We start from the raw sequence: 24,301 nt of genomic DNA on the forward strand, positions 1-24,301 counted from the left end.
AATAAGTTTATACTTTATAAAAGGATAACTTCATATTCGTTTTAGATACTAAACATATTATCTAATTTCAAAATACACTTATTCAACATTAGTTGCTGTAACAATTTTTTTATTCTTTTTGTTCTTCTTCTTTTTAGAAAACTTCTTCTTTTTTATTTCACCGTTTGTTTCATTGTCGTTAAGAGATCTCTTTATTCTAATAATATGATAAAATTTAAAACTAAATCCTCTTTTTTTATACAGACTTACACATTGAGTACATATTTAAGTAGTAAGGTAAATAAGGGGTTGCTAAAGAACTTTTGAAAATTTCTTCCAGATTTTTTATAGAACAAGTTATGTGATCCATTTTAGCAAAAAAAAAATTAAGGTAATAAACTGTCTTAAGCAGTATAAAAACATTAAAAAGATACTGTAAAGCTATTTTAAACTTTTTTTTGGTAAAAAAATACTTAATGATAATTTTAAATGATAATTTTTTTGGTATATGATTGATTTTTCGTATCAAGTCATTTTCATACATTAAAAAAATACTGTTCAAAATTCTAATTTTTTTCTTTATTTTCAAATACCTAGTTTTTTTTTTACCTAAATTGTCAAATTCCAGGTTTTTCAAACCCTGTAAATGGTAAAACTTGACAATACTAAATTTTTATTGATACCTTAACAAAAATAATCCATATGAAGCGACATAACTCAAATTCAAACACAAACAACTAACGGAACACTTTCGATTTTTCCAATTAAATCTTTTTCAACTGAATCTTCACCGTCACTGTAAAATTTACAATAAATAAGAAGTTATTATTAAGTTTATATTAAATTAATTGTTTAATTGTTAGTAAATCGATTAACATTCTATCCTGGAACAAAACTTCATTTGCTGAAAATGAGACTTAGTTCTGACATGCATAGTTTAAAAGTTACTGTTTAATATTGATTATATCTTATCTTACATATAATTATTGTCAAACTATTAATAAGTCAGTTTTTTATCTTAATAATACTACTTCATGCGTAGTTTCATTAATGTATGCTTAAAACTTTTAAAAACTTATTTACTAAAAAGTAAAAAATAAGGTAAAAAGTATTGTATTATACCAGTTTGCTCAGCAGTAAGCACTATAAGACACAAAAACTAATCGGTGCTTCCAATTTTAAATGGTACATTAGTTAATCGTAGAAATTGTTTTCTTAATTGGCAATATTTTTCATGAAAACTAGTTTATAAAACTAGCTGCTAGTTAGAAAATTTATATATGAAAAATTCACATGAGGCGGTTTTTTAGATTTTCAATAACTCAGACCGACCAAGGTTGGTTAATACCAACTCGGACTAATTTTTTTGGTGAATTATACTTTTTTGCATTAATGAGTGGTAACCCTAACAAAAATTATACAAAAATAACTAAACATACCCATTTACGTTGAGCATATCCATATCCAATTTCTCTTTTTTCTAGAAAAAAATACTAAAATATTGACCAATTAAAACAAATATAGCGTTTTAAATTAAGATCTTTAAGACTTAATGAAAAAAAATTGTACTGTAACCTGTAAATTTTAATAAAATTAAACAGAAATAATGATAACCTTAAGTTCCTCTTTAAAACTTTCAATGCCTGCTTTTTTGTCAACATCATTATCTTCTCTTTCAACAGGTAACCCAAGTTCCATTGCCACATTTTCGTCAATGACCGTTGTCATGTACTTGGCTATTTTTTTAACCAACCTCCTTAACTGCGTTAATACCTAGTAAAATTCGAAAACTCTTATTAAAACTGACATCAGAAATATTCATTCTATTTACTATGTATTATAGAGATTGTATAAGTTATTTCATAGAAGTAATAATATTTATAAGTTTACTTATTATTTTCCGAAGTAAAAATTATACATAAGTAAAAAACTTAAACATAGTAAATTTGTAAATAAAGTAAATTAACTTGCTAAATTTGATAATATTAAAAACCAAAATGAATTATAATACTCAAACTTTGAAAGCAGCAAGATATTAAAATTTCCGATGTTAACTAACGGATTGAACAGTATCATTATATTCTTTGGCAAGCATCTCGACTGATTTGTTCTGTAGACCCATTCCAAGAAGAATTAACTGTTTGAAAAAACAAAAGTCATATAACAATTTAATAAAACATTAATTGTAATCATTAATTACTTTATCATTTTATAATACTTAACACTTAATAATTTATGCTGTAATCTAATTTACACGATTAAATACATAAGTTTATTAAACCTCGAAAAGTTTTGAATAAATTAAATAAAAAATGCATACCTTTTGGAAAGATGACAGATGCACAGGCAACTTGTTCATGAAGAAATATTCAGCCAAGGTTGTAAGGGCGTAATCCATCTGTTTGTAACCACCTGGTAAGTCATCGCGCCCGTACCTTGACAACACTTGCAACTCGTCCAAGTCTATTTCCTGTGTTGCAGTCATATTTTATTTATCTATCGTAGTAATCTAATAGTACTTTTATTCTAATAAACAAACTAATAAACTAATAAAATTAATTTTTGAAAAGGCTTAATTAAAAACTTTGAATTATCTAAACTACTTTAAGTAAAGTAAATTTATAACTATCAAAACACTTTTAGCCTCATTATAACTTTTTTTCTTCAAAAAAATACTTTACTTATTACAACATAATAATTTTATTTACGTACAAGTAAATTTCAAAAAACCATAATATTTACTAATAAAGTTTTAAGAAAATAAAACTATAGACACACCTGTGCAGTGATAATTTTTTGGTTCTTTTCATCTTTTTTATTTGCAAGTATCTGCAATCCCGTAGATGAACTAAATTGAGCGAAGTTTTGTAACTTTAAACTTTTCACAAAACGGCGGGAGAAATCTATAAAAAATGAAATAAATGTCTGCATGTTTTAAAATATACATATTCGATACCAATTATTTCTAAAAATTACTTACAGCTTTTTTAAAAATCATATAAAAAATATACTTTTAACCATCATTGGAATTTTATCACCTAAAAATTATTTTTAGGTAAAATACACAAAAAACCTGTTTAAAGTTATTTTTAAAACTAAAATGAAAATACAAACCATTAAAAAGCAGTTGTTGCAACGGCACGCCATTGTGAGTGAGTTCTTCCTTCAATATGTTAACCAACATGCAAGAGTGCTCTCCAGTCACCTGGTTCTTATCCCTGCAAACGTACACTGGCGAGAAACCGTTGTACTGCCAGAACCTGGTAAAAAGATGGAAAAATTAAGGTACACTTGGTTCTAATAAAAAACGAACACTATAAATTTTTTAAATCTTTTATTTATTTTAAACAAAGAGCAACTACATTTTACACTGGTTATTACAAATAAGTCATAAAACTAGTCTAATTAATAAAATTTTTGAAAAAAACAAAATATTCTATTAATCATTAAAAAGTGAAAAACTTAGAAAACGCAAAAACTTCTAGTTCAACCTATATGCTGTATGCATAACTTTTCAAAATTAGTATAAACTTCTATTCATTCAAGAAACGTTAATTCAAAACATCATAAAATCACTGTTAAGTTAAATAAACAATAAATACTTCATGAGTCGCTCGGTGAGGCCGAATGAGGTGCCGACCCAGTCCAGCTGCGGAGGTTTTCCCGTCAAATCTTTGAACATGATTCCGGTCATGTCTTCGTCATCGTCTTCTTCTTCATCAATGCTGACCAGCTCTCCCCTGAAGTACTTGACCAGCATCTCGACCGCGTGCTTCCCGTACTTCATTCCCTGGTAGTCCGGGTGGGTGGCGATGCGAACCTGCAGTATGGGTTAAACTTTGTTTCAGACTTTTGCATGTTTTTAGGGTTGGGTCGGTTTTTGTGGTAAAACATTAGTGTTTTTAATATCAAAATATTTTGATAAGTCAAAAAAAATATTAGCGCTGAGATCTATGAAGCTATATTCATAAAATTTGAACATATTCTTAACTTTGACAAAATTTTGTAACTAGTAAGTATAAATTGTTATACTAATTTGTTAACTACAATTTATATTACTTTGTCAACGATGAATTTTTAAATGTTAGCAAAATGCTTATGGCGTGGTACATTTTAAGTAAACTATTTTTTAACAGTTAATTCATTTTATATAACAAACATGTTTTGAAGTACTTTTTTCATAGAGTAAATAATTTAGGAAAAAAAAAGTTTATTTAATACTATTTAATAACCACATTTTAGCACTTTACTAATAAAACTTAATTATTACTTTTTTGGTTAAAACTATTTGAGCAGCAATATGTTTTAATTTAATTTTACTATAATAAGAACAACAAAATAACTTAGGTGGAAAATTTTCACAGAACGTCACTTTTTAGGGTAGCCTTTTTACATGAATAAAACTTTGAGCATATTTTACACGCAATACCCTTAACCATTAAACTTGGTAATAATTTCTAAATATAGTCATACAGAATTACCCTTGTACAAACCTCAACCAGTCATAAAACTAATAGTTATAAAAAATAAAAATAAAAAACAGAACTAGTTTGAGTTGTTTTAAATACTTTTTAAAAATATATAACAGAATACATTTCATTTTCTTTAAATTTAAGTACTTTCAAGTAGGACTCATCAGAAATAGTTTCCTACTGAATTGGAATGAATACAAATTGAAATAAAATTATACTGCAGTTTAAAGTTTTAAGATATAAAATGACGTAATAATCAAATGTTAAAAATTAAATAAGTGCTAATGCTAAACAAATTTGGTATACTAATAAAACTCGGTAGAATTAAAACAATCTAAATAAAGAACCGATAAAAATTTTAAATTAAAACTATGCTTAAAAATAAAGTTTAACAAGAAACTAATTACTTTAAATTACTAATATAAGGATTTAAAAAGTCTAGTTTGGAAAACGAACTTTTTCTGTTTACATAATATGCATATTCTTGAAGCCTTATGTATTCAATCTTTAAGGCCCAGTTTATGTAAGCAGAAAAAGTTCGTTTACCAAACTAGACTTTTTAAATCCTCATATTAGTAATTTTAAAGTAATTAGTTTCTTGTTAAACTTTATTTTTAAGCATAGTTTTAATTTGAAATTTTTATCGCTTCTTTATTTAGATTGTTTTAATTCTACCGAGTTTTATTAGTATACCAAATTTGTTTAGCATTAGCACTTATTTAATTTTTAACATTTGATTATTACGTCATTTTATATCTTAAAACTTTAAACTGCAGTATAATTTTATTTCAATTTGTATTCATTCCAATTCAGTAGGAAACTATTTCTGACGAGTCCTACTTGAAAGTACTTAAATTTAAAGAAAATGAAATGTATTCTGTTATATATTTTTAGTAAGTTATGCACCGAAAAAAAGCTGTTAAAATACTATTTGGGAGGTTTATAACTTAATCAAAAATTTAGACACCGACAGAAATAATTTTTTAACACCAAATAAGTAACAATTTTATTTAAATGGTAAAATTTTTTTTACTGGTAAAAAAATTTAAACTAACAATTCTTGCTCCAGTTAGTTGTGGGAAATCTGGGCACAAATGTTGGTATTGCTGCGACATCTTCCAAGGTATCTGATCACCGAAAGAATTCTTTTGAAGCTCTATCGACTTTTTCGACAACTTTCCCTCTATACAAACCTATAAATGCAACAATTAAATATTTCAGTTTTTTTAGTTGATAGATCATATTAAAGCTTTTTGAAAACAGTTTTGGCTAAAAAATAGTTTATATTAACTTAAAAATATTATTGCTAACTTTTTTATTTGTAAAAAAAATATTTTGCTTCTAATGAGGCAAAAAAATTGCTTAACTGTTTCAATCAGGAATATTTTTACTTAATATAGTTTTCAATCTAAAATAAAAATGTAAAAAATATATGATAATGTTATCCACTTTATTAACTTATTTCGACTAGTATTTTTAACTTATAGAAATACAGACCTGTATCGCAACGAAAACTTCAGGAAGATTCTTTTCGTCATCAGATACTTTAGGAACGAGACAAAACAACTTATGGGCAGGAGCATCAGCTAACAATTGCAAATCATCGGGTGAATTCTGCATAAGTTAAAAAAAAACTTGAAGATTTTAACAGAAAATAGACATAAAAGTATCTTAGTATTGAAAAGTTAGTTTTTTAACTTTTACTGATATTTTTTTCTAATATTAAAGTTTTATTGTACATTTGAAAAAATTAAAAGTGTAAGAAATAGTTTGAAAAGCTGGTTTAAAATACAATATACAAACTTTGTAGTGAGAAGTTACAAATATAGACATGATATTCTTCAGAAACTTTTCGCTTACAGCACGTTTGCAGAATAATGTGTCTCTGTCAAAAGTTAATTTTGTAACATTTATTCATAAAATTTGGAACTTAATATACTAATAAAAGTTAATACTTTTATATTACAACTTTAGAAACATATAAATATTAGCTTCTGTAAATTTATGATTGATAATCTGCTTCATACATTTATTTTTTAAATAGTCTTAGTTTTTCACTACTTAGATTTTAAGCTTATCGTAACGGCTTAACTCAAAATATTTTTAATTTTAATAAATTACTTAGCATTAGATTATTGCCTAAATGAGAAAAAACAACTTAAACAATTGCAAATACTATAACCTTGCAACTGCGTTCTAGTCACCTGTTAATTTCCATAAGCTCACAATCACTCGGCATAGGCATGCCCGAATCATACTGAGGAATTTCACAATCGAGGCAAAGCAGGTCGTTCAGCCACGCCTCAATTGGGTCGCCTGGCGCGTACCTTACTGATTCTTCCAGTTTGATCTCCGTCAATTTTCTGCCGTTTGGTGACTGAAAGGTTTTCTTATTAATACCAAAAAAGAAAAAGGTTCTAGCTACTATGCTTTATTATAACGTTAAAGGTAAATAGTTCAACGATTTCAGGAATGATACATGCATCATTAACTTTTTCAAAAAAGTAACTATATTAGAAATTAAAATGTTACAAATACATAATCTAACTTATTTATAATTACAACTTCATAATAAATACTTTACAGTTTTCAATAAAACGCACAACATTTATAATGTTTAAATTTAAACAATAGCTCTTCAGATTTAAGTAGACTTCAATTTTTTTATTACTAAACAATTTAGCTCTCCAATTATCTTATTCTTAATCTTTGAATTTTCAAAACATAACAATAAGTTTATGCTTACATTCTTTTTAGAAAGATCACAAAAAATTTAAGTAAAAAGAAAAATTATATGTAAATGCATAAGTAATATAAACTAACATCACTTTTCTTTTTCAGATCTGCTATCAGTTTCAAAGAAAGAGCCCTACCTGTACCTTCATACCTATATTAAAAAAATATATATAACTTAATTACTAAAAAAGTATAATCTAAAAACAAATCATGCTAAAATACTAAAAACAAGTATTTGAGTAAAATGGTAAGAAGTTTCTAGGAAAAACTAAATAGCATGAAATATATAAAACTTAAAACAAAAGTTAAAGTCAGTTAAATTTTCTTGAAACTGATATTGATGAAAAATACATCTAATTAACAACTTATAGGGTTGACATTTTAAATATTTTAAAGTTTCTAAATGGTTTCGAAAGTTGCGTAACGCGAGATTTCTGTAAGGTTTATAAAAACTAAAGAAAAAGAATTGTTCAGAATAATAACTAATTCATTATTTTAGTCTAACTGAAATAATAATGAACCAACCCATTTACAGTTGACGACATAAAAATAAGATAATTGCAAGCCTTCTCTCTACTTCCCACCAACTTTTGTACCAATGGAAGTGGTATGGCGGCGGCCTCATCAATAACCAGCAAGTCACAATTGCTGAGAACTGACGCGTCAGTGTCAGGGTGAATGTACTATGTTAATAGGTTAAAGTTTTTAAATTCCAATTAAATATTGTAGCTTTTTCTCTTTTAAAGTTTATGCCAGACACTGTTTTTTTTTAAGATAAGCTATATTTTAACCTTACTTGTATCTAAAATTTTAATTTGATATATAATTACGTATAAATATTATATGAACATTTATAAACCCTTATAGATTGAGTTTGGTATCGTTCTTTCTTAACATCTATTCTGATAATCGCTTTGTTAAATTCTGGATTCGTTGATTGAATTAAATCGAAGTCTTGTTGTGCCTAAATTATTAAAAACTAAGTATTAGTCTTTAGAAGTGCTAAATATTAGTTCTATCTAAACATATTTAGAGAAACAGTAATTAACTGTATAAAAATTCTGAACTTCTAATATACTCACTTTTATAAAATTTATAGCTTAATAAATTTAAGGGTTTTATAAAATATTTTTGTATTGAATTTATAAGATTTATTCATTTTTAAAACATTTCACAACATTGTAGCAAGTATTGCACGTATCACAATAAAATCATGGTTAAAACAATTAACACTAAACTAAGCAATACATTGAAAATATAACTTCTTAAAAATTCAAAATCAAACAAACATACTATCTAAATTACTGCTTAGATTTAACAATATAACAATAAAAACTAACAACGTAATTAAGTGATTCGAACCCCTTGACGACAAACTTGAATAGTGTGGCAAGGTTGTCGGGATGTGGTGACGTCACAAGTATATTTGGATACCCGTATGCGACTGCCGCAGCTATTGCCAGTCCCAAAGCTGCCGACTTTCCTCTACCGCGAGCTGAAAATATTTCAAGTGCATGCAAAACTTAAGGAAATATTATATACGTTATTAATAACACCAAGTTTAAAAAGTTACTGAGTCTAAATGAATTATAGAAACAAAATATAAAATTTTTGGAAGCATTAATGCTAAGATTATAAAAATATTATACTAATAACGAATATTCATAGACGATAAATATTGTCTAAAACGTTTAATTGTTATATACAAGCTAGCCACTGGTTTTTGAGAAGTTTCTTCCAGGTAATTGAAAGTACACGTTTTTTGGTCTATTTCTAGTTTAAAATTAATTTTAAGGCAAAAAACTGTGTTAAATAGTATAACAACATCAAAAGGGAATGTAAAGCTACTTTAAATGTGCGTTTTAATAAAAAAATTATTGATGATAAAAAAAATTATCTATATGATAGATTTTTCGTGTCAAATCAAAACTTTACGACTTACACGTAAAAATTGTTTAAAATTTAAGTTTTTTTGTTCAAAATTTCAAGTTTTTTTCTGGTTACCTTCAAAACTTCTCAAGTTCCAAGTTTTTTAGCCTTAATTATCAAACTCAAGGTTTTTTCACGTTTTTCCAGGATTCCAGGTTTAGTGACCACCCCCTATCAGTGAAAAAACTTTGATCCGAAAAAACAATGCCTACTACCGTGTAAAATAAGTTATTAAAGGAAAACTATAAGCACTATTTGCAAAACAGTTAATCACAGAGTTTAGAAAATAACCTGCAGTCATTGAAAGGGTGTGATTCCAACTTTTTTCCTGGATAACATCCAAGAACTTCATTAATGCATTGGCCTGGTCATGGGTCTTGCAACAATCTATTATCGCTTTTAAAATGACCTGTAATATTTTTATTTTTAAATTAAACTACTTTTTATTACTATAAAATAAAAAATGATAAGGACTAGAAGTAGAATTTTATGATTAAAACTTTTTTTAATCACGTAAAACATATAAAATTAAGAGCAAATGGAAATTATTGTACAGTTAAAAAAGTAAAAAAAACATTCTAGTTAATTTTTTTTTCATTTGTCATTTTTTTAAATTTTTCCTGACTTTTCCTGACCGAGTGGCAACCCTGTAAAAGTCAATGTGGAATAAAATAAAACTGCAAATAGTTCTTAAATAACTTTTCAATTAGTATCTATAAAAATATTGAAGAAAAATATAGAAAACAATAGTTAATTTAGCTCAACTAATTTAATTTAAATAAAATTTATTTTCAACCTACAATAAATAGTTAAGAAAAATACTAATCATCGTATAGGTACAACGTCAATAAGTCTAACTGGATGCGAACCACTAACATCAGTTCCAGTGTGAGCTGTTTCCTTCAGCTCGGCCAGCTTCTTGTCAGACTCGCTCATGCACTGCGCGGCGGTTCTGGGTGGCAGCGCTTTCAACCCGTTCAACTTGTCGCACACGGGAAGAACTTCCATGTCGTCGTTGAGCACGATGCAGTTCGCACATGTTTTCAGCGACTCCACCAACCTTTCAACGTATTTTTTCATAATTTGTTACCTAGCTTGTGTTGCTGATTGACAAAAGATTTTTTAATGGCAATAAACAAAAGTTGTTATAGAAACTTTTGTTAAAGTAAAAAGTATACTATACTTATTTAGTTTTATTTCTACAGATTAGAAATGGTACATGACTTAAATTTAGATTTTCATAAATTAGAACATTAATATTTTATTACAAAAATTTGAGAGTATTTGTATGAACTGATACTTAAATTTACTTTATATCTTTAAAATACTGAGTTTTAATTCAATACCATTAAAGTTAAAATATTTGAAAAACAATAAAATATGTAAAGCAAACCTTTTATTAAATCTTCCTTCAACAGTTTGATGAGACTCTGTTTTGTAACGGCTGTGGCAATCCTGTGATAAAAATAATAACTTAACATTACTACTAAGTCATTTTAAAATATAAAACTAAAAAACATAATTTGTCTACACATCAATTTTTAGATAATGATTTTCACACGTGTCGTGTAACACATGGTTGTTTTCTTAAACATTAATCTGAAAAAAATTATAATTTCAAAAACTACCAAGGGTTACTAAATTCTAAAAACAATTGCTTATTATTTAACAGTTTTGCTAAATAAAGTTTATTTTGTATATATATTCTTAATATTTATACCAAGGCTTGTCAATGTGTTCCATAGACTTCTTACTTTTTAAGAAATCAGTTTAAATAAAAACTCTAAGCTATATTTTTTACTAAAGACATTTAAACTGTAAACATGGGTTTTACTTAAAGTTAAAATTTCAATGCATATAGTCTTTTTTTCAATGCATTCACAAAAGTGAGAACTATGATATAAAAAAACTAATTAAGATTACAACTTTTATGTGAAGAGTATTACTTTATAAATGCTTTAAATATTATAAGATACTACCACTTTTTTATTAACATACCATTTTTAAGAATATAAATACACAAAAACTATAAAAAAATATATATACATTATAAAAAAAAAATCTTTTATTAAACTCTGTTTTTATACTAATAAAATAAGTAAAGAAAATACTAAAATAAAGTGAACATATTGTTGACAAAAAAAACTGTGAGGATTATGTTTTTGATTCATAACAAATTTCATAGTTTCTCATCATTAATATTTGTAATAAATAAATTAATAATTATTAATAAATAAATAAATAAATAAATAAATGTTGTTTACAAACTAACAAAAAAGTAGAAGACTTGTAAACTTTTGTACTGTTGTCTAAAGTTTTATAATTGTTTTAACAGCATATTTTGATTCAAGATAGAAAATATTCAAACAAAGATTATAATTATTATTAGTGATTGTTTAAAGTATTTTCAACGCCTTACGTATTTATTATTATTATTATTATATTGTTTATTGTGCAATGTTGGACTCAGGCATCAAAACCTGAGCCACTTAAACAGGACACACAAAAAGAGAAAAAGAAAATAAACTTATATTCAAAACTTTAAGATAAATTATATATATATATATATATCACAGATGTTCTTGTGCTAAAACTTTATTCCGACTAACGGCGTTTCACTGCTCTCAAATAAATTTAAGAACAGATCTACGGAGTCTATAAAATGTTAACACACATTAGAAAAAAAGCAGAAAAAAGCATGTATAATTATGTATAGTGTTTATCTAGGAAGTAACTATAAATGTATACAAACATAATTTAAATGAAAACACAAAGTTAAACACAATATGATAAACAAATGAACTAAATTGAAAATTCAATTCAAAAAATTCAAATTTATATATTACTTAGTACACACAGTAAAGAAGTTTGTTTAAAATCATGGCTTATAAAACAAAATTCATAACTACAAAATATATAAGTAAACTAATAGTTTGTAGGGGGGAGGCGTAGGGAAACGAATATTTTTTCTTTTGTTTACAGTGGAAAATTAGTGAATTTTACTGGTATTTATCGTATTTAAATCAAATCTTTTTAGCTTTAAACGAAATTGTTCTACCCTCTCACAAGATACTATATCCTGAGGTAGTCTGTTCCACATAGCTTTTGCTCTGTGAAAAAATGCGCCTTGCCACTGACTGTTTTGAAAATCATGTTTACATTTTATTTTCAAATTATTTCCTCTTAGTTGATATTTATTTTGGCAGTAACTAAAAAACTGGTTAAAAAAACTTTTATATTTGCCATTGATAATTTTGTAAAGAGTTAATAAATCAAATTCCCATCTTCTATATTCCAGTGATTTGAAGCCAAATTTAATCATTCTATCATTATATGACGTGTAAGATATGTTGCAACGACTACAAATATGACGGGTAAAACTCCTTTGCACAGATTCAATTTTGTTAATATCCTTTTTTAAATGGGGTGACCAAATTTGGGTATTAAACTCAAGTTTAGGGCGAACGTATGTTTTAAATAGTTTTGTCAGAATTGAAGCAGAATTAGTTTTAAAACTTTTTAATATTTGATAACATGTAGTTTTTGCAATCTTATATAAATAGTTGACATGTTCATTCCATTTCAAATCTTTGGAAATATAAATTCCTAAATCTTTAAAAACTTTAATTTCTGGTAACTTGATGTTATTGATTAAGAGGTAAGTTGGAGAAGATTCTTTTTTGTTAATGGTTAGAATTTTACATTTGCTAGGATTTAAGTTTAGTTTTCTTGTTTTTAACCATATGTAAATATTACATAAAGATAGTTGTAATGAAGTATTTGACTGACTAAAGATTTTGGCATCATCTGCAAATAAGCTTAACTCACTTTTAATATCAATGTTTGAACAAATATCATTAATATAAATTAAAAAGAGAAGGGGACCAACTACACCACCTTGTGGTACTCCACTGTAGATTGTTAAAGAGTCAGAAAGCGTATTATTGATGAGTACTCTTTGTGATCTATTATTTAAAAAGTTATCAAACCAATCAATTAAGCTCTCATGTAGCCCATACTGATTTAAAATTTTTAATAATCTTTTGTGTGATACTGAATCAAAGGCTTTTTGAATATCCGTATAAACTACTTTAGTAAATTCATTTTTGAGATAAGGAACTAACCAAGAATGTAAGCATGTTAACAGTTGAATGGTTGATGAGCGGTTTGGAACAAAACCAAACTGTTTGTTAGTTAATAATTTGTTATCAAAGAGGTGATTGAGAATTTTTACAGATACAATATGTTCATAAATTCTTGAAAAGCCACTTGTTAGAGATATTGGTCTGTAATTTAATGCATCGTGTATATTACCTTTCTTGTGCACAGGAATAATAAAAGATGTTTTCCATTGTTTAGGAACATCAGATAGTTCTAGAGAGCAATTAAATATTAATGAAAGTGGAAAAATTATTGGTTGGATAACATGCTTGATATAACAGGGTGGAATGTTTTCTGGCGTTCTTATGATTTTATCTTTTAAGTGGTTAATTGAACTTATAATGTCTTCATAGGTTATGAAAAAATTTTGCATCTTACTACAATTCTTTTGGGGTAGCTTAAAAGACTGGTAACTCTCGTCTTTTTTAAAAACTTTTTGAAAATTTATGTTAAAAAGTGTTGCTATTTCAGACTCTGAGGTTACTGTTTTGTTTTTATCATTATCATATAAGAGATGTATGGAATTATTTAACTTAAGTTTAGATTTCACGTAGCTATAAAACTTTTTTAAACTTGGGTTTTTGCAGAATTTGTTTTCATATTCAAAGTTGTATTTTTTAACAGCTAATTGATATTCTTTAGACTTGTTTTTGTATTTTATCAAAAGTGATTTATTTGTCTTACTTTTTTTATATAGATTCGCTTTTTCTTTTAATAACTTTTTAATATGAGATGGATATTTTTTACTTTTGTTATTTTTAGATTAAATTGGAACAAAACGGATTGATTGAGATTTGGATTGAGCTAATGAATTGATCGTAGAAATGCTGGAGATTTTCTGAATTTTTAAATAAAGAGGTCCAATTAATTTTTGACAGGAAATCATTGATGCTTTCAAAATCTGCTTTTTTATAGTCATATGAGACTTCTCTAGCAATAGGTATTATTTTGTTTTCAATTTTAATTGTTAGTGAAAGCAAGTTATGATCACAAGTGTTTGTTAATGGAAAATTAGTTGAGTGTGATATGATTCTATCTAGACCAAAATGATTGCAAATTATGAGATCGAGAATGTTACCATTCTTATGGGTTGGATTTTCAATTACTTGGGTTAAAAAATTGTCTGTACAAAAATTAAGAAAACACTCATGGGGTTTATTGAAATCTGTGCTAGGAATCCTCCAATCTATATTTGGCATATTAAAATCACCAAGAACATAAAAAGAACACTCTTTTGGAAAAACCATTCTAATCATTTTCATAATTAAATGTAAACTGTATGCAAACTAAATATATTTTTATCTATATTATTTAAAATTAAATTAATATTTACATAAGTAAGGCAACTAACCATAGCCATTGAGTGAATCTGTCTCAAAGAGTCCATTGACCTAAGAAGAAAAATAATTATACCAGACCCTTCTACTGTTTCCATCGTTTTCGCCATCAGATTTGGGGTAATACCTTCAAAATCCTGTAGTAATGTGATTAGTTACATGAAAGTTAATTAAGACTTACAACTACTTATGAGATTTTAATTACAATTAAAAATTTAAAACAATATTTAGGACTTAGAGAACAAAACTTTTTCAAACTCAACGTAAACAAAAGCAATCGAACTTTGAAAGTTTTGTAGGTTCCTTATGGAAAGCACAAACTAAAAACAAAAAATCTAAAGTTCTATGTCGTTCTTTAATTTTTGAGTACCCATTTTTAAACTTTTTCAGAATATTTTTTATTAACTAAAAATTTTTTTTTATTTTTTTTCAAAAACAAAGAATAAACTTGGGCATATAATTTTAAATTTATTTCTTCTTAATTGTTTTGACTTATTTTTTTTATAATGCCAGAAAAATATCGTAAAATTTTAAGGCAGCCTAGCACAAAAAAAAAACATTTTTAATGATTTTAAAGTTTCAACTTACATTTTAAAACAATTTTTATTGGAAAGACTGTGTTGTATATGTTTGTATCTTAAAACTTTTATAAGATGACTATATCTCAAAAATTAATTAAAATTTATTAATATAAAAACTGACTTGAAGTTAAAACTTTTTGTTTTGTTTTAAACACAATGTTTATTCAAAGTAAAAAATAGGACCTCCATGTGTACTCTCTAGTTGTAAACAATAACTAATTGTTAAAAATTGATGTTTATTCAATTTTATAAGGTTTACAAAATTTGCACAGCCCTATTTTTATAACATAACCAAATATAAATTTACAAAACATGATTTTAGTAGTGTTTTATCATTGAAAATTTGTGATACCACAATTACGTTTTTTATCTAACAATTTAAGACAATGCTATGTGTTGGAAATTAAACAACTACAAACTTATAGTTTTATGTGATAAACAGACTTTGAAACTAAAAATTTAGATAATGAAAACAAATTTGATAATTTTATATCGGAAAACTTTGACTTTAAGTAAACTACTATGTTTTAATAATTTTCAGCAATTTTTGTGCTTTTAGTATACTTAATAATAAAAAGTTAAATATCAAAATGTTAATACTATTAAAAAAAGTGGTAAAATAATTGTTTTTGTAGATGAATTCCTTTATTTTCTTAAATAAAAAAAGTCTATACATGCTTCTTTAATAACCTGCAGAATTAACATGCTATACGTCTGACCAAGTACTTTGTGAGTTTCATGATATTTGCAGTATCTGACATTGGTAGCTGCAATAAATATTTCAAAAGGGTCAGCCTCTTCAATATTTAATGTTCCTCTATTGATCCTTTGCTGGGTTTTTTTCTTTTTGCGATCACGGTGACTGTTAAGTTTAGTTTATTAATAAAATTATAAAAATATATATTTTAGGTAGAAAAAACTAAGGCATAAGGGCATAGAGAGTAAGGCATTTTTTACATGTTAGTCTAATTTCTAAGATCTTCTACTTAGCTAACAGTTGCTTTTAACCGATTATTATAATGAAAATTAGCTTTTGAGATATAAGGGGACAAAGTCAGAAAAATCTATATGACCCTTACTGAAGGGGAAGTCAAAAGGTAAAAAAGACTATTTCATCAAAAATCTTTCTTATCCTATAATTTTTCAACAATCTTCTGCGAAATTTATCAGTGTAATTTTAATTTAAAACTAAACAATCCTGTTGTAGGAGTTTTTCAAACTTTGAATATATTATATATATATATATATATATATATATATATATATATGTATATTGATTTTGTTTTCTTTTTGTTTTTTTTTTGTGATAAAATTTATTTTTTAATTTTTTTTGTCATTACAATACTATTATTTATTATAATGCTAGGATCACTTCCGAAAAATTTGAGGTCAATAGCTTTAAAAATAAAGAAGTAGATAAACTTTTAGTGAACTTTATTCTGAGAAAATGGGCCTTTTTTTGATTCCATAAGGTTACATTAGTTTTTATTTTAAACTTGTTACATCTTGAAAGTTAAATGATTTTTTTGTTCTTGTATTTTATAGTATGGACTCAAAGTTTTCAAATAAGAGCAAATTATAACTTCAAAAAAAGTAAACTTTTAATTGGGGTCTGCCGTGATTTTTACAAGTTGATCTTATTTTGTGGAGTTTAAGCTGAGACATCAGACACCTTTAACCGCATAACAAAACTAAAAGTAACTTTCAAAATATAAGCGATCAAATCAGTGACCTTAAAAAGACTATTTAACTAAAAATATATCTCCTTTATTTTTTTATCAATTTACTTCAAATTTTTATACCAAGTCCATTATTAATATTTTAATTGATTTAATACAAAAAAAATTTAATATTATAAAAGAAAAAAATTAAAAACTAGATCACCTATTGTTTTTTTCTAAAATTTTTATTTAATAATACTTATAAAAAACCTGCATTAAAAGTCTTTCAAATTAAAAAAGAAATGTTTCCTGAAAATTTGAGGTCTATAGCTCAAAAAATGAAGGAAGAGATAGAATTTTAGTGAATTTTACTTACAAGAAAATTGACTCTGAAAAATTTGAGGTCCATACATTTGTATTTTAACTATTCTATATTAAGCTATTTAAACAAAAAATTATTCTTGAAAAACTGACTTGTAGTATATACTTCAAGCTTTCATATAAGAGCCAATGTTAACTTTTGTAAAAAAAAAACCCACTATGCCCTTAATATACTTTTTCTATGCAGTAAACCATTGTCTTACTTTATTAAACTTAGCCTAAATATTGCAAAAGCTTTTAAAAAACTCTAAACTATCTAAAAAAATTAGTAACTATGTCTAGTCTAATCAACTTATCAGGGTTGCCACTGGTTTTTGATAAATTTTCTCCAGGTTTTTAAAAGTACACGTTTTTGGATCTATTTTTAATTTAAAATTAAGTTTGAAGTAAAAAAATGTGTTAAATAGTATAACAACATTGAAAGGATACTGTAAATCTATTTTAAATGTGTTTTATAGTTAAAAAAAAATTGATGATGACAAAAAAATTTAACTATATGATAAATTTTTTGTGTCAAATTGGAACTTTACTACTTAACATGCAAATATTGTTTAAAATTCCAGAATTTTCTAGTTTTTTTTCAAAATTTCTCAAATTCCAGGTTTCTCCAGGTTTTTTTGAAAAAATTGTCAAATTCTAGGATTTTCCAGGTAAGTGGCAACCCTGACTTATGTAAAACTTCAGAACAAATCTACAGATAAAGACTAAATAAAGGTCTCTTAAAGGATAATGCAACTTTTTGGCAATGAAAATTAATGCGGAATTAATTTCATGTACAAAATGAATGATTTCTAAAAATAACAATATTGCCCCCTTACTAAAAAAACTACTGGCCTTTATCCATAATATTTTGTATGCAGATTATTTAAATTATTAATAAATTATCATTTAGTTTTGTAAACAAGTAATTAAGTTTTACTGCTAGTAATGTAAATTCAAGTTTGAATAACATTTCAAAGTGAATGTGATTAATAAAGTTGAAGTGACAAAAAAAATAAAAACTTACATTTAAATATATAAAGTTTTTCAATACAATGTATAAAAACTTATAAAAAACTAAAATTTAACTTATTAAAAAGTTTTGCCTAAGTTTGATTTAAAAACTATTTATATTTAAAATATCTTAAATACTTACGAACTAAATCCTTGCTTATTTTTGTAGCACCAGAGTGGATTATCTTTAATATTGCAATGAGCACCTCTTGTGAGCATGTTATGAAGAATAGGTACTTGATTTCTGCATGTGTTACCAACTATAAAGAACATAGATCTCTGCCTAGTTTGAACCCCATTGTCTAACAAAATCTTAATTCTATTGTCAATCTTTTTGCGATCCATTTTTGCCTTTTTTATTAGTTTAAAAATATGTATTCCTACAAAAAAAATCTTAAAAAGTTTGAAGTTAATAAAGAATATTGAAAATTGTACGTAAAACATAGATTTAAAACTTGAAGTATAAAACACGGTGCATGATTAATCAAATTATTTTTAAAAAAAATGAAAGGGCCACAATTAAAAAAGTAATGTATATTTGACAAATATAAAAAATATATATGTAGGACCTCTAAATATCTACTAGACATTTTTTCTTATTGCAAAAAATTTAATATTTTTTGAGATATGGCTTAAATAAAGTAAAAAACATAGTAAATTTTAGTAATTTTAAAACAACTTCAAAAATATTTAAGATTTTGCAAAATAGAAAAAATTATTTGTAGATTTCAATAAGATATTATATGCATATTTATTTTAATTTATATTATTGTTTGAGATATAGTATATTGATTATTTTTTTAATAATATGAATTGTCTAAATTTGAGTTGTCCAAATTTAAATTGTCATGTAACCATAAAATACATTTGATCTTAATAATAAAGTTTAATTTTGTAAAAAAGTTTAAAGAATATTTAATTAAATTGTCTCGTTACATACTAAAATTAAATTACCTAGAGATAAATATGTCAAAAGAGTTGAAACTACAGCAAAAAATATTTTAGCTGGTAAATAAGCTTAAACCAAATAACATTTTAGGTTGCCTTTCTTTTAAGCAAAAACTCCAGTCTGAGTGAATAAAAACTAGCTAGAGTTTCAATCTACCCTAAGTTGATGCTAACTTTTTTTGACTGTTATAAGCCTTTCAATAGTAAAGCTAAAAATATACTGTTACCTAGCTTAAATAACTAAAAATATAAAAATCTGAGAAAAGATCTTTATACAGTTTTTAGGAAAATATACTCAAGGATAAATAAACAATCATAAAATTTTAGAAAAACATCAAAAATTAGTTTGAATCAGTCTAATTTTTTCAAAAGTTTTTAAACTAGCCTTAGTGTGCACTAACTCTGTAACCCTATTTAAGGCTAAAGTGGGCGGGTAAATAAGTTTCATTAATAATGTATCTCCTCTGTTTGGAGTTTCTCAGTCTAACCATTACATAACTTTTAAAATTCCAAAGGATTTTTTTTAACTATTTTTTACAATTAAAACAGGGTTTCCACACTTTCAGGATAACTCACAATATTTAGAAACTTTGAAAATCTCAGGATGACTTAAGATAAATCAAGAATTATGAATTTAAAAAACTTAGACCATGTTAGTTTTTTTTTTATAAAATAAACTCTGGATAGTTTTAAGATTTCTGAAAATTTCAGACCAGATTTATTCTAGACTTTGAATGAGATTTAGTTAATTTAGTTTTAATACTTTGTTAGTTTATTAACAATTTTGTTGATGAACCAGATTTATATTAATTTTTTAAAATAAAATAAAAAAATTAAGGGTTTGAAAAAAGTCAGGATGACTCAGGATAGTTTAAGATCACCCAGGACAGTTTTTTGACTTAACCAGTGGCAACTATGTTAAAATACAATAAATAAACTATTTTGCTTTTGGTCTTACGTTTCCATTTTCTATTTTTATTTAGTCGGAAAAATAGTTCTAGATATTGAAAAGAAAATTACATAAAATTTTGAAGTAAACTGCTTAAAAATTTCAAGAGGCATATTATAATATTTCAAGTGTGGCCTAGTAGTGTATGGGGTCCTAATGACTGCTTTGGTAACTCTCTGAATTGAGAGTTGCAAGATTAAAATCTATAGCCGTTTTTTAAAATACTATAAATTTTAACATAAATAGTCTCTCCAAATTTTATATTAAAAACTTTTTACTAAACTACTATATTTCAAAAAAAAATTGATAGTTTTATATTTCAGAAAAAAAAACTAATAAGTATTGGAAATTAAATTCATAAATGTTATGATATACATTTTAAGCTTTTAAACTCAAATGCTAGTCAAAGTTAGCTTTTCTAAAACTGTGAAACCCTTTATGGCTTTGAAAACTAACAACAGGGTTGCCACTTTTTGAGTAAAAAAACTGCCCTGAGTCACCCAGAGTTTTTTTCAAATCTTAAAAAAATTGTTTGCCTCTCGTACAAACTCTTTATACCCCATGTTTATTTTTCTTCTTTATAATTTATAGGAAGGTATAATGTGTATACTTTTGCACTAGATGTTCATTAAACTTATGAGAAATACAATTATCTAAGATTAGACAACACTAGTCTATACCTATTTTTTAGATTCTTTTTTATTGAAAACAAAAATTTATAAGTTATTACTAACAACTTTATTTATGAATTAGGGACGAATTAAGCAATAAATTTTTTTTAAAATCTAAAAAGTAACTAAAATTACAAAGTATCTTAAAAATCTCTCAACTATTTTTGTTTAACATAACTCAACTCAAATCATGATAAATAATAATTTTAGACCAAAAACTAAACTACAATGTTATTTCTAAGAATAGTGTAGAGCTAGCTGCAAAGCAAGAAAAAATTCCGATAAGAATTTCAAAATCAATAAAAATGAAGTTCTTGAACAAAATTGGATATATAAAGTAACAAAATATTATTTTAGATCTAGAAAAAAGTATGCCCTAAGATTTTTATAAAAAATTAAAACTGCCTTAAGTCATACTGAGTTTAAAATAAAATTAAAATATTCTGAGTTATCCTGAGATTTTCAAGATTTTCAAAATATCCTGAGTTTATCCGAGTGTGTGGCAAAACTGAACTTTAAGAGAAGTTGAAACAAAACTAGTCTATAACTCAAAAACTTCAAAACAAAGCTAACTAGCTTGGGAATTTCTCATAAACTAGCTTTAGATTAAGTGAGATGTAACTTTGAAATTACACTATGGTATCTATAGACTTATTTTTCACATAACTAAGCAAGCTTCCTGTTGTTTTTTACAAAAGTTCTTGCTAAAGTTCCAAAAATGAAAAAAGGTTTGAAAACAATAATCAAGGCAATTTTTTTTTGAAATAATTTTTATCAGTTGATAATTTTCAGATAGTTTTATCTGAGTTCATTTATAGTTGTTTTTTCACTTGAAAAAATTAGACAGGTCAAAATAAGATAAAGTGCTCTAACACAAAAAAAATATTTTTAGAAACAGTTCAAATTTTGAAGACATTGTTTATTGTAGATTCTAGTACACATTTGTTGTTATTGTTTTAACTTATGTTTTGAAATGTTCATGACTATCTGAACTTAATCTTAAAAGTATATCTAATTTTGCCAGTCTGATTTTGTCCAGTGAAAAAACTGATATGAATTTATATAAGGTATCTTAAAGTAATCACAAGATTGCCATTCTTTAAGTCAAAAAAAAAACTGCACTGGGTGAGTCAGATCCTTGAAAAATATTTTTCCTCTGAACCTCATGTTCATTCTTCATTTTAATAATCAAAAGGAATGTTGTATGCATATGCTTCTGCATTAGATGTTCACTAAACTTATGAGACATACTGTTTTCTAAGATTAGACAATACTAGTCTATAATCATTTTTAAGTTTTTTTTTTTTACTGTATACAATTATTTAAAAATTATGAAAACAACTTTATCTATGATTTAAGCACATACAAAACTATATAATTTTATTAAAATTCATTTGAAGTCTTTTCAGCCTCAAAAATAGAAATTTTTAATAACTTTTTGGTTTGATTTTGAATCTAGTTTCGTATTTCAAAGTTCATCATTCACAACTAAAGTTTCAGAACAACTAAAAACAAACAAAAAATTAACAATTGCAAAAAACATTTACAAAAAAATAAAATTGTGATATATGAAAACTACCTGCTTTTAAAATTTAAAAATAGTAGTAAAGTTTGTGCTTAAAAATATTTTATGCCAAAAACAATTAATAGTAATAAACAATACCAAGTTTTTAAAACTTTAGAAACCAATAATTTGATATCAAGTTTTAGCGGTAAGATTTATTTTTCAGTTAGTTATTAAACTCAATCTTTTATTCTAAATCTTAGATTTTAAAGAGTATTATCGTTCATTGGTTTCGGTAAACATATTTAAGTGTAAAAAACGGGCCAAATGTAATTGAATAAATAATTTGCAAGCTGAACTTGTTACAAAAAGTCTTTACAGGCAAAGTAGCTCGTTAAAGTAGTACTATAAATTCTTTATAAGTAAAGTTTTAGCAAAATGATCATTCATTAAGAACTACTGACAAAGTAGTGCAAATTATAAAGCACGTTACAAAGTATTTGTTATGTAATACTTCTATACATTTGTTTCGCAAAAGCTGTTTACAAGGTAAAAAACAATGTCTAACACTATTACCCGACCTGCCGATCGTAAACGGAGAATATTCATAATTAGCTGAACTATAAACATCAGGGATAGGTAATAAATTAATTCTAAATACTTTACAAATGTTTGTTTGAAACCATCTTTTCTTTGATTTAAGTTTTAATATCAGAATAAAACAAACACACCACATAAGCATAACACTTTACTAAATCATTATATTTCCAAAAGTTATTCCTAATAAGTTATTCAGAACGAATGTATATTACTGCAAAATAGTGTTTAAAATTGGGCTGAAACTAATTTTTGTTTGCATATAGCTTTTTCTACAGTTTTAAATAAAAAAATTAAAAGTGTACTTTTTTAGATGTGTCTTAAGTACTTTTTTAAATTTTTTTTATAAACGACAAAAAGGTTTTAATTCGTTCTACAAAAAAGATTGAGTAAGAGCAAGATCAAAACAGCTTGCTTATAAATGCTTAAAAGTTATTTGGCTAATTAGGCTGTATAAAAGTTAGACATGCTTGTGTGTATATAAAAATATCAGAGAAACTAGAATGAAAGTGGTAGTACTTTAAAAAAAACTATTCTACGCTAAACAAACAATGATTTTCAAACCCTTAAAGTTTTTAATTCAACCACTTTACACAGGTATAAAACTTTAGTAAAATATTTGTTTCAGTAATTAGCAAAAAAAATCCATGTTAAAAAATTGTCTATTCTTATTTACATTTTTCCGTTTAAAAAAGTAAGTGATATGGCTATCTTTTTGGATAGTTTTAACATGAAAATTAAATAAGTGAGAAAGGGGCTACTTCAAGTTGCTCAGTAAATTTTATTTTGTTTTTATGTTATCAAAGTCTAAACTTAATAATCGATTTTTATTATATGAAATAAAGTAAGTATCAGATAAGAAAAAAAACAAAAGTAAACAATAAAGTAAAAATTTGTTTATCAATAAGTAAAAATTGTAAGCACAATTACAAAAATAAACTAAAACAAATAAATAATAGTACTTAAAAATAGTTTTCTATAAAAAGCGGTTTATCGGTTATTTGAAAATTAAAACTTTTCATAAAAGTATCTTAGTATCGTAATCTTTTCAGATAAAAAATACAGCAATACTAAACTTGTTTCGACTGTTGTTTGATGTGTTCTAATATTGATATTTACTACAGAAGAGTCTTTTTTTTTTGATTAATTTCAAAAGCTTTTAAAATGTTTTTAAAAAAACATGTTCATCAAAATTATGTATTATATTTTTACAATAAAAGTAATAAAGTTTACAAAAGAATTGCTGTAAAAAATGTTATAACTTTTCAAATATTCAACTAAAAATACATACAATCAGTATGGATAGTTTTTATTTTTTTACGACAAAAAAGGAGGAATATCGTCAATGAGTTTGGGAAACCTTGAACTAAAACCACACTGGTGATATTTTTATATTTTATTT

At 25.5% G+C, this 24,301-nt stretch overlaps 1 protein-coding gene across 1 annotated transcript; it reads right to left on the minus strand.

Annotated features, from left to right (window-relative positions):
- On the minus strand, positions 1–18,596 carry LOC145830273 (RNA cytidine acetyltransferase-like). The gene is made up of 23 exons (XM_082938222.1): positions 18,373–18,596; positions 15,886–16,057; positions 14,629–14,751; positions 10,510–10,571; positions 9,993–10,176; positions 9,408–9,525; positions 8,528–8,682; positions 8,047–8,151; positions 7,713–7,870; positions 7,275–7,338; positions 6,656–6,828; positions 6,255–6,336; positions 5,949–6,065; positions 5,507–5,644; positions 3,582–3,799; positions 3,094–3,239; positions 2,758–2,882; positions 2,300–2,449; positions 2,039–2,116; positions 1,594–1,752; positions 1,419–1,459; positions 722–775; positions 1–196 (listed from the first exon to the last, which is right to left on the minus strand). Exons 1-23 carry the CDS (start codon positions 18,573–18,575, stop codon positions 79–81), a joined length of 2,943 nt encoding a protein of 980 aa, XP_082794348.1. The 5' UTR covers positions 18,576–18,596; the 3' UTR covers positions 1–78.
- Positions 18,597–24,301: the final 5,705 nt, after the last annotated feature.

Source organism: Thalia democratica, chromosome 2 (assembly GCF_965202585.1).
Source record: "Thalia democratica chromosome 2, ktThaDemo2.hap1.1, whole genome shotgun sequence".
Taxonomy (NCBI): domain Eukaryota; kingdom Metazoa; phylum Chordata; class Thaliacea; order Salpida; family Salpidae; genus Thalia; species Thalia democratica.